The 11389-nt window shown below is 30.6% G+C and overlaps 1 protein-coding gene and 1 long non-coding RNA gene across 3 annotated transcripts; both read right to left on the reverse strand.

Annotated features, from left to right (window-relative positions):
* Nucleotides 1-5559: 5559 nt before the first annotated feature.
* Nucleotides 5560-7792, reverse strand: LOC112687931. Of its 2 annotated transcripts, XR_003149029.1 has the most exons (4): nucleotides 7644-7792; nucleotides 7274-7383; nucleotides 6616-6783; nucleotides 5560-5632 (listed from the first exon to the last, which is right to left on the reverse strand). It is a non-coding gene; the product is annotated as an uncharacterized LOC112687931 (long non-coding RNA). The 2 variants fall into 2 exon arrangements; XR_003149028.1 differs by lacking the exon at nucleotides 6616-6783.
* Nucleotides 7793-8803: 1011 nt separating this feature from the next.
* On the reverse strand, nucleotides 8804-10528 carry LOC112688035 (nucleolysin TIAR). Its single transcript, XM_025561049.1, has one exon. The coding sequence runs from the start codon at nucleotides 10099-10101 to the stop codon at nucleotides 8935-8937; it is 1167 nt and encodes a 388-aa protein (XP_025416834.1). The 5' UTR covers nucleotides 10102-10528; the 3' UTR covers nucleotides 8804-8934.
* Between the last annotated feature and the right edge of the window lie 861 nt (nucleotides 10529-11389).

Raw genomic sequence — 11389 nt, forward strand, 5'->3', positions numbered from 1 at the left:
TTACGGACATAAAGGTATTAGGTTATAAGAAATTAGATATTAGCAGGGCTCGGAAGTTGTAGCACTAAAAATGTTATTTTTTAGCTCTTAAATATGCACTTAAAAAACTCTAAAATGTGCGCTATAAATAGCATGAAAAACCAAAAAATATGCATTTATGTTGAAAAAATTATAAATTTATTAGAAAAAAAATTAAATGTCATTTTACAAATATTTGGGCTCATAGACGTTTGGACTGATTGAATCATAAACTTAAACTTATGTTAAATTAATTATATTTCTAAAAGTGTACTTAAATAAAGTGAAATTAAATGATTTTATTTAGTCACTATTAGTACATCAAATTGTCAATGAAAAAATAAAACAATAATTGATGATGTCTATTTATTTCCAACAATTCAAATATTTTTAAAACTATAACTAATTAAATCATTATTATCAGCAAAATCTAATTATTTCCTATATTATGTGAAAATATACCCAGAAATAGCACTATAAACCCTAAATTTTCAAAATAGCTATAAAACCTGTAAATATGCAAAAAATAGCAAAATTAAATTTTGTGTATGATATCCAAGTAATTTGAAACATATTTGTATCTTACTTTGGATGTTCTAGGATGAACCAAGAAAAATATGCATTTGCTAGAATTTCCGAGCCCTGGATATTAGTTATCTATGAGCCGGCCATACACGAAAGGTTTTTCCGTCAGTTTTGATCTTTGACCGACCAAATTAATCCGTATTGGCATTTACGTATATGAGATAAAAATATCACAAACAAGAAATCGACCTTTATCGCTAAAGATTATGGATGACAAATATTATAGTTGACACTGATTACAGTTTCAGTTGTATACAGTAAATAGGTACACGTTTCTAGTGGCAACCTTCTTTTTTATTTTTATACAGTTTATGAGAATAAGTCAGGTATAACGTCAAATAGTATTAAAATATAAAAAATATATTACACCATGAACTCACTAAGCAAACAAATATATACAGTGTGTTTCTTTTTAAAGGTAACACTAAATAATTCTGTCCAGTGACATCGGATTAATATGCGGTTTTCAGGAGGAGATAGGGAATACATAAATACACATTTCTTAATGATTTTTACATTTTTAGATCTTTCCGTGTGCGCATGCGCAATACAACTTGCATTTTTTTAAATGACAACAGGTGTTTTGAATACCAAATTCGGATAGACCAAATTTTTTTAAGTCGATTTAGTCCTTTTTACCATAGTTCTAAAATCAAATTTGACTAAATGGCAATCAGTCAAAGTTTCGATTGAAATTATTGAATTTTTCACCAATCATACTAGAATTTTATGAATTATTATGAAATATTATTTATTATTTTCGTATCCGTAGGTTTGTAGATATTATTAAATCATTTAAATTTAATTCTGAGGAATTAATTAACCTCAATTAGACGTAAATGTTAGTTCATGTAAACTCCAAGTATCTTCTCCCGGTAAGTGTACCATCGTAAAAATACGGGCCGAGAAATCTCCCATCTAGTAACCCACACCAAACGTTAGTTCCCCAAACTGTTTGGTGATTTGTATCAGTCGTCCAATATGGATTGTGATCAGCCCAATACCGGTTATTTTGTTTATTAATTATACCGTTGTTGGTAAACTTTAATTCGTCGATCCAACAGAAAAATCGTAGAAAATCGGGTTCGTCGTGTAATTGTATCATAAACCATGCAATAAATGTAAGTCTACGATTAGAATCACCTGGTACCAATTTTTGTACTAAATCAGTCCTATACGGGTGCAATTTTATTTTTTTTCAAAATTTTATGAACTTTTTTACAAGAAATTCCAATATCGTTGCTTAAATGCCTAATCGAAGATCAAGGATACAATTGAAGATATGCTAATACCTACAATTCGTCCTGTTCGTTTACCTGTCCAATCAACTGTCTTTGATTACGCCGATTATCACCTCGTCTTGCAAGTAGCTCACCACTATTTCTCAAAGATGATTCAATTCGGACAAAGTAATTGTAAGGAGGGTGATATCGTTCGGGATATCGTTCTGCATTAAGTCTAGCGGCATTTCGTGAATTACGTCAACATTCATCATAAACTAAAAGCATATCAACTTTTTCATTGTTACTTGCCATTTTTAAATTTCAATGAAATACTTGCGTTACATACGAGTTTAAAACTTGTAATGACTTTCAATAATCACATTTAAGCAAATGCTAAAACTCATCAGTTATAATAAGTTATTATTGTCAGATTTATACGGACATTAAGATAATATTCTTCGCACACGATAAATAAATTTGGTTTGTTTTAGTAAAGGCTACAAATAAAATAATCTTAGAGATTACAAGTGATTACCAAACTTGTATCATGAAAAATAACAATAATTGATAAAATTAATAATTTAAATAGAAACTTTAATAATAGAAGTTATGAGAAATAAATCATATCATTTTGTTTAATCTTTTTTTACTTAGTAATTGAACTAACATTTACGTCTAATTGAGGTTAATTAATTCCTCAAAATTAAATTTAAATGATTTAATAATATCTGCAAGCCTACGGATACAAAAATAATAAATAAAATTTCATAATAATTCATAAAATTCTAGTATGATTGGTGAAAAATTCAATAATTTTAATCGAAACTTTGACTGATTGCCATTTAGTCAAATTTGATTTTAGAATTATGGTAAAAAGGACCAAATCGACTTAAAAAAATTCGGTCTATCCGAATTTGGTATTCAAAACACCTGTTGCCATTTAAAAAAATGCAAGTTGTATTGCGCATGCGCACACGGAAAGATCTAAAAATGTAAAAATCATTAAGAAATGTGTATTTATGTATTCCCTATCCCCTCCTGAAAACCGCATATTAATCCGATGTCACTGGACAGAATTATTTAGTGTTACCTTTAAAAGGAAACACACTGTATATAAACGTATAAATTTATAAAAATTATCGCATATAACTAACCAACATAATATGTTTTTATAAGAAATAAACAATTAATAATAATTAATATAAATAATATTAATATTTTTATATAATATTTATATTCATAAATTGATATTGATATGTTTTTATAAGAATGAACACTATATTATACTGTTCATTGTATAGGAATGTCAAAATATATTTCTAATATGTCAAAAAAATCGAGTGACAAATCATAATTTCAGTACAATCGACTGTTTTGAACACAAACTTACATAACTAGTTGTTACATTCTTAGGAGACGGGATAATTCGGTACATCTGCAATGACAGTGTACATGACAAAAAGTTTTGAACTAGGACAGTCCAGATCTGCCGACCATATCGGCGGAATAGGAATGGCATTCAAAATTCAACAGTTAAACTCTCCGGCTATTATATTACTCGTATTTGTTAAAAATATCAAAAATATTCTTAATCGATTTCCGAAAAATCATAAATATACATTACACCATATATTATATATACAACAAACGATCATAAATATACATTACATTAGATTGTAGAATAAATATAAATTGTTTATCCTATAGATATCTATGGTTTATCCTATAACCAATGATATATATATATATACGTATTATAAGTACGTCATTAAATGTATCAAGTCCAAGATGTGGTTCGTACAGTTTTTCTCGATTTTGATTGCTCATGGTTATATATGGGAATTTTTCTAATTGCGTCCCTGTATACATATACAACATAATATACCTTAGGGCCACGGTGTGGAGAATATGGAGAAATCTTTTCTAAACCGTGCTTTGGGCTTAAACACTTATTATTCGTTTACTTTTCAATTTTATTTTCCCAATACATTTAGTAAATATTAGGAACTCCTATAAATGGCGTAGTCGTCGTTGTCTTTAACGATGGCGACGGCCCAATTTTCGGGTCGATAAACTGGTTGTTGGTGTCGAGTTGTCGATTAAGTATTGAGGAAACAAGTTAATTTATTAATTTAATCATGATTTAATTATTTAGAGATATTCTTTTACCTATTTAAATTGATTTAAATTATTTTACTTAAAATCACAATAATGAATTACCTATTAATTTGTTATGAATTTATTATTAAATTGCATTTAACATACTGTTAGATTCAAAATATTCAATGGTAAAATAAAGTGAACTAATTTTCTATTGATTTTTGCTCAATGCTTTTTTACTCATTCGTAGTACCATTGCTCATATTTTATGGCGGTGAGTTAGTTCGTTTACTCCAAACAATTTCTGGAAATAAGTGAACTACAATAAAATAAAGTAGAATTGAATCACATACTAAAGACTGAATCGCTGAATCTTCTTTGACTTTCAGTACTACAAAAAAATCAGTGTTACTAATAAACCGATTCATTTTTCAACACGCGATCAACTCAATTTGTTAATCTAACTGAATCGAATCATTCATAAATTACCCATCCCTAAAATATATAAGTATTATTGATATCTTCGTGAAGAACTAAAATATTTTCGAACGCTTGAACCAAAAAATCTTATTTACACTTACTTTTCTTATACCGTTATTACTATTATTATTTGTAATATTTAAATATACGATGAATTTTTTTTCAAATTACATTAATTTCAAAATGTCAAATAATAGTAATAGTAAAGACATCAAACAATTTTTTGTATAAACATTTTTTTTATACGTTATTTATTTATGTAACCAAGTGTAAATAAGATTATTATTATTATACTCTGGTAACCCAATCGATACATTTAAAACCTTTATTGCATAGGCGTGCACTTGGGTGGTGCAGGGTATGCACATGTACCACCTGTGGCTTCAAAATTATTTTAGAAAATCCACGAATGATTTTTCGGGGGCCTATGTCCCCACAGCAAAATTAATAAACCTTAAAATTTCAGATTGATAAATACCTATACATTAATAGAAAACAAATAGTTAGCATTCAGTAGATTTGAAATATCTTATATTTATCTCATAATATTGTTATATCAATCCAAATATAATAAAGAATTATTCCGTTCAATACATCATATAAAAATAGAAAAGTATTCTGCATATACATTATAATCGTTAAGACACAATGTTTCTTGAAATTATTATATAACGTCGGACACCGATGATGATCGACGCCATAATTGTTTTATACAAAAGCGGATACCCAATTATTTATTATTTTGAACATTGTTTATTTCAGAGCTTCTATACCGAGGGAGTATCAAAATTTCCCGGGAGGGAGGGGATATGCGGTATGCAATAGGAGTAAATAATAAATAAACTTTGTCGAGATGGTAGGTATACGTTTTTCTTGGGGGGGGGGGTTAATACCAACCCCCACGGTTACCCCTTAAAATAAACACGGATTATAAAATATATAATACCCGCTTCCGCAGTCCTCTCAGTAAGTGACTGTTTTGAAACAAGATTCTAGTAATTGAAACTAGTTGCGCAAGTGATAAATGTTGTAGCGTGAAGCCTGAATGTATCAATAAACTAAGGTCTCCTAAAAAAAAGAAAAAAAAAATTATCAAATTTTTTTACGTTTTTGAAAAGGTAAAGGATGAACGTAAAAAATAAGAAATGCACCACTTGCCAATAATATCTGCGCACACTTAAGCTTTATTGTACCTACTCTTGATAATTATCCAATCACTTGAGTACCTGTCGAAAATGATAAACTTAATTAGTTTTGTCAAATATTTATTTTATTCATGATTTTACTAAAATATCAACAGCACGAACATTTTGATTACTTCAATATCTTTTAGATTACATAGGGTTCTCTTATTCCATAACTCAGTTATGTTATTGGGCTGGTTATATTTTAAATAAAAATAAAGTAGGTATAGTTAAGTATTCAAAATCAATATAACATTATATTATAATATATAATAGTAAATAGTTATTGTTTCTCGTGAATGTCACATTTATATTCTGTAGTACATAAACTCAATTATTACTCAATTAACTAATAGTTCTAATATTATTTAACTTTAATAATATTTAACTAAATAAAATTATTCATTTATATATATCTATATATATATATAGTAAATACTACGAACTATGTGATATTTATTATTTATGACTTATCTGCAATTATTTATACACAGTCTATCGGAATAAATGTATAATACTTAGTCAAATAGAATAAAAATTAGTTTAAAATGATTTGGTATATAATAAATGATTCATTTTGATACTGATAAAAGCATTATATAGATTACTGTGTATTTCTGTCAAAGCATTTAATGTAGGAATAATAATGAAATTCAATAATTAAATATGAATAATAATTTATATACCATTTTATAAAAATACATGGATTCTGAAATTTTCATTTTATGATTAATGATACACATAATAACGAAATAGTTATAATTTTTAATTTTCCTTCAGTATCACAAAATATTAACATATTTAAATAAAGCTAAAAAGATTAAGTTATATTGTAATGTAAAATGTGAATTCGAGATATTTTTAAATTAAATTCAAATACATAATTCATTATTTGATTTTGAATTTTTTTTGTCCAGTTGACAATCTGTTAAATCGAGAAACACAAAAATTACTTATTTCGGAGAAGAAACTTTTTTTTTAGTTTTTAAATAAATATTAATATAAAATAATTAAATTTAATATACCTGGGAAATTTGGTATGCAAGTAAAAAATATTTCACTTATTACAATTGTAGATAGTGAATACAACAAATGTGGTATTATATCTAAAAATTGAATATATTGAAATCAAAATTTAAGTAATTATCCTTTATATGAATTTGATGTTGGTTCAAATGTATTATTGTTCATACCTATTGAACAAACATTAACAATATCAGCATAATAGCATTGATTATAGTTATAAGTATTTATAATTAATTAAATAAGGTATCTTATTAAGGTATCTATATCTACTACAGGTTCATAACAATACCAAATATTGAATATATACATTTTAAGTTTTAGTTGTTACATGAACAAAATCGTAATTTATGTAATTTAAATCATATTTGTGCATAATTATATTGCTCTTTTAATTATTTAATATTATACTACTTAAATGTCAAGCTAATTTTACTTTAACATATATATTTACACAAGAATAGTTAAACTTTAAAGTTTGGATAAAAAAATACCGACTCAATTAGGGGTAACTACCCATATTCCTGTCAAGTTTTAAAAGTAAATAAGTATTTAAGTGTTAAAAATTAAATTAACTTTATTCTAGAATTAAATAATATTATATTATGACAAGTTAAAAAATATTAAGAAAATTAATAAAATAAAAATAATACCATTTACCTTCATAAAATGCTTTCATCATTAGCCATTTATAAGTAGCCAAATAGTACTGTCTTAGTGAACACAATTTGAGTGAATAGTAGGGCGTTTACTCTAAAACATTTGTTTCTCTAAAATTGTTTATATTTTATTTTATTATTATTATTAATTGCAAAGAATTATTAAGTATGTAATATCCAATTTGTATTAATATTTATAATAACATAGGAATAGTGTTCTTTATTGGTCAATTCATATTTTGAAAACAAATTGCTTTTCAAAACATTGAAATCCATAAACTAAGCTAATGTATTTATTTAATGAAAGTAGATGATAAACACAAAGTGGATAAAACATATTATACTCTACTAAACAAACTGAACATAGGTACCTAATGGAATACTATATTGGTAAAAGCCAAATCACTTGTATGGCGTTTCTTTATTCTTCAGACATTGTATAGAGCATAAACAAATATTATTCATCCTGAAAGCATTTATGAGTTAAAATACTTTTTCTGCTAATACTAAATAGTAAAATATATAAAAGGATATTTTTGAAAAATGATTTGAACATAATATTATTAATAAAGTGTATTGATTATAATTAATAATATATAATAAATACACAGTAAATATTTTTATTAGACTTATTTAACATCTTTCCAATCCCTTGCCTTGGGTTCACACAAAAATGTAAAATACAACTACAAATGAATCTCACCTAATGAAACATTTAAATAATACACAATATTAAATATTTTAACTATAATAGTATTATAAAAAATTATTTATATTTAATTTATTTGTAAGTCACAATTCTCACAAAATATTTTATGATTAATCAGTTTTAATTTGGTTTGTACCAGTACACAAAATACAAGAATCAATATTAATTATTAGCACACATATATGTATACTTTTTGAGTTATTATTTTATAACTAACTGTATTTTGTACAAATTATGTTGCCAATAACAATTTATATGTAGCTCAGACACCTAATTCCAATTAAATATTAGGCAATAAAATTAAGTTATTTTTAACTAGATATTATGATAAAATATAACAAATACATGAATAATATTATATATAGCAAAGAGCAAATTATAATTATACAAAATTCACAGTTAACTGAATTGGTGAACTTGATTCTTCATAATTTTTACAACCTTATAATAGAAATAACATCTAAAATAATATTATATAAAGTACGTCTAACATCCTATTAATAAATTTTCATACTGTAGTTATACTAGATGGAATTAACAATGTATTGCAATAACCTAATCTAGTATACTATAATAATATACATATATATTTTTATATATTTTATATACATATATATATATATATGAATATATAAAATACATAGGTGGTGGTATATAATCTATATATTTAATATTTATACAATATATAAATATATATATATATATATATATATATATATATATATACATATATTATTATTTTATGTTTGAGAGGACAAAATTATAAAAAAAAAATATTAACTTACAATTGGGGACATGTGCTATAAATAATGGAACAGCAGATTAAATTAAATTAATGTTTATTTCCATACATTTGTTTTCTAATATTTTAGTATTTGTTTTAGATATATATACAGAGCACAAATGAGAAAACATAAGATTTCAACACTTAAAGAAATCTATTTTATCTGTTGTCACTGACTTTGATACTGCATTGAATAAACACCAGCTTGCATATTGCCTGGTGTAGACATCTGTTGTCCATTAGCAGTTTGTCCAGTTCCATTACCCATTTGATATGCAGTGGCATTGGCCATTTGATATGGATATCCAGTGTATTGACTATATGCAGCAGCACCACCATAGCTGGCTCCTTGCATACCTGGCACATATTGACCTTGCATTTGAGCATATGGATACCAATAATTCATTCCTTGGTTATATGCCATATTGTATGAGTATTGACCGGCAGTATCTGTACTTGCAGCTGCTTGAGCAGCAAGATTAGCTGCACTATTTGGATCACCCGATTCTTTTCCCCAGAAACACTTGACAGGATGTCCATTAATTTCTGTATTGTGCACTGCTTCGATGGCAGTTGTTGCCGCTTCTTTAGTAGAAAATTTAACAAATGCATAACCTTTATCTCGGAATGCTCGAATTTCTACAATAGTGCCAAAGCGTGAGAACACTTGTTCAACAAGCTCTTCTGTTAAGCCTTCTACAATACCACCACAATATACTGTACAATTTGTCGGACTGGACTGATTATAGACATCGTCAAATGTTACTGCCCGGTAACCACTGTACTTGTTTGGAGCCCTTGGTGGTGGAGGTTTTCTGGTGGACCAGTTAGTCCTGATACTCCGGCTACCTAGCCATTGGCCATTCATAGAATTGATAGCATTCTCTGCATCAGATTTTTTTACAAATGATACGAAAGCGTATCCCTTAGATTTTAAAGTTTGAGGGTCGCGTACAATGCGACAGTTGGAAATCTCTCCGAACGGCGCGAACGCCTCTTTCAGAGTATGTGTTTCGATCTCGGGACTCAAGTCACCGACGAATATATGATAATGGTTGCTTGTGTCAAGCTTGGGCTGATTGCCGGGTGTCGTGGCCCAATTTACTTTCATTTCTTTGTCTAAGAAAAGTCGGCCGTTCATTGCCGCCAGTGCGGTGGCCGCGCCCGAATGTGTGTCGAACTCGAGGAACGCATAGGGATCGCTACCCGGCTCGCGTATCACCTTGCAAGCGTTCACCGGGCCAATGTTCGTGAACAATGCACACAGCAGCTCTTCGGTGACGGACGGGTCTAGATTACCAACGTACAGCGTACGAGGATTGCTCTCGTCACTCATTTTAAACTCCCGTTCGGGTACTGATACCGTTTGTTTGTTGTTGACGGATTGAAACTTCACACGCGTTACGGGAGGTGGAAAACGAATATTTCTAAAGCTCTAGTTATTGGTTTTTACTCACGGAGTGCGTTTGTCGACCAAACAACAAAACGGACAGCTCGTCGCAAACGGTTGGTACAAAACAATGGACGGGCGTTGTGTCGTCGTCGTCGTCGTATTATCAGCGACACGGGAAAACCGAACTGCGGTTGGCGTACGGGGACGCGGGCTTTTCGCGGACAACTCGAAAATGACTAGGATCGTTGCGGTTTCACGTACGCCTATCGGGGACACACCATTTTTTTTCGCGTTCGAGTAAAATACACTACGGGTGAACCACATATACATGTACGTAAGGCGAGAGAGAGAGAGTGAGAGAGTGAGAGAGAGAGAGAGAGAGAGAAAAAAGTTCACGTAAATAATGAAAGGTTAAAAAAAAATGTTCGTATCACCACTTTTCACAGTGCCGGCAACACGCGGGCCCCGGCACGTTGCCGGCGCGGCGTTTTCCTACGGACAGAAGCACACGACACCCGTCGACGACGCGTACATTTCCGGGAAACTTGCGGCCCCGGTGCGGGACAGGCGGCGCGTCGGGGGACGTTTCGGTCGTCGGTTCGCGGTCGCACTGCGCGTCGGCCGGTTGACGTGTAGATAGCGCGGCGCGCGCCGCGAAACATGGCGGCGGACGCGACCGCCAGAATGCACGCCCGATCCTCTCCTTGACGACGACGACGACGCCGCTGCACCGGGTGATGTGTTCTCCTGCGAATGGCGGCCGGTCGCCGGAGCTCACGAATACCGTTATCGCGCCACTGATAACGTTCGTCCGTTGCCGTTTTGGCGCGACCGCCGTCGGGGCACACGCGCATGGTCCGGCGTTCCTTGTCCCGCCGCTACCAGGTGCTTCGCAGTCCGTGGCGGGTGCTGCTTGGGTTTAGGGATAGCAGCTGCTTGTGCAGTGCTGTAGCTACCAAACATTGCGCCCGGGGCGAAACTTCAAAATGCGCCCATATGTATTTTTTATTTTGAAAACATTAAGCTTGTTAGATATTATTTTCAACGATTGCTTTAATAAATACGAAGGACGTTAAAGATTTTGCGAATAAAATATACGAAATTGACCGTTGTAATTTTTAACGTTAAACGCATGATTTTCGATTTTCGCGCTCTCCCAGGAATCGCGCTCGGGGCGTAGGCACCTCTCACCACCCCCTTGCTACGGCCCTGGCTGCCATCCCTGATTATT

The sequence above is a fragment of the Sipha flava genome, unplaced genomic scaffold (assembly GCF_003268045.1).
Source record: "Sipha flava isolate LNK unplaced genomic scaffold, YSA_version1 36_pilon_pilon, whole genome shotgun sequence".
NCBI lineage: Eukaryota > Metazoa > Arthropoda > Insecta > Hemiptera > Aphididae > Sipha > Sipha flava.

Coding starts and splice junctions, on each gene's coding strand:
- LOC112688035 (XM_025561049.1), bottom strand. CDS start 10,101: ATGAGTGACGAGAGCAATCCTCGTACGCTGTACGTTGGTAATCTAGAC.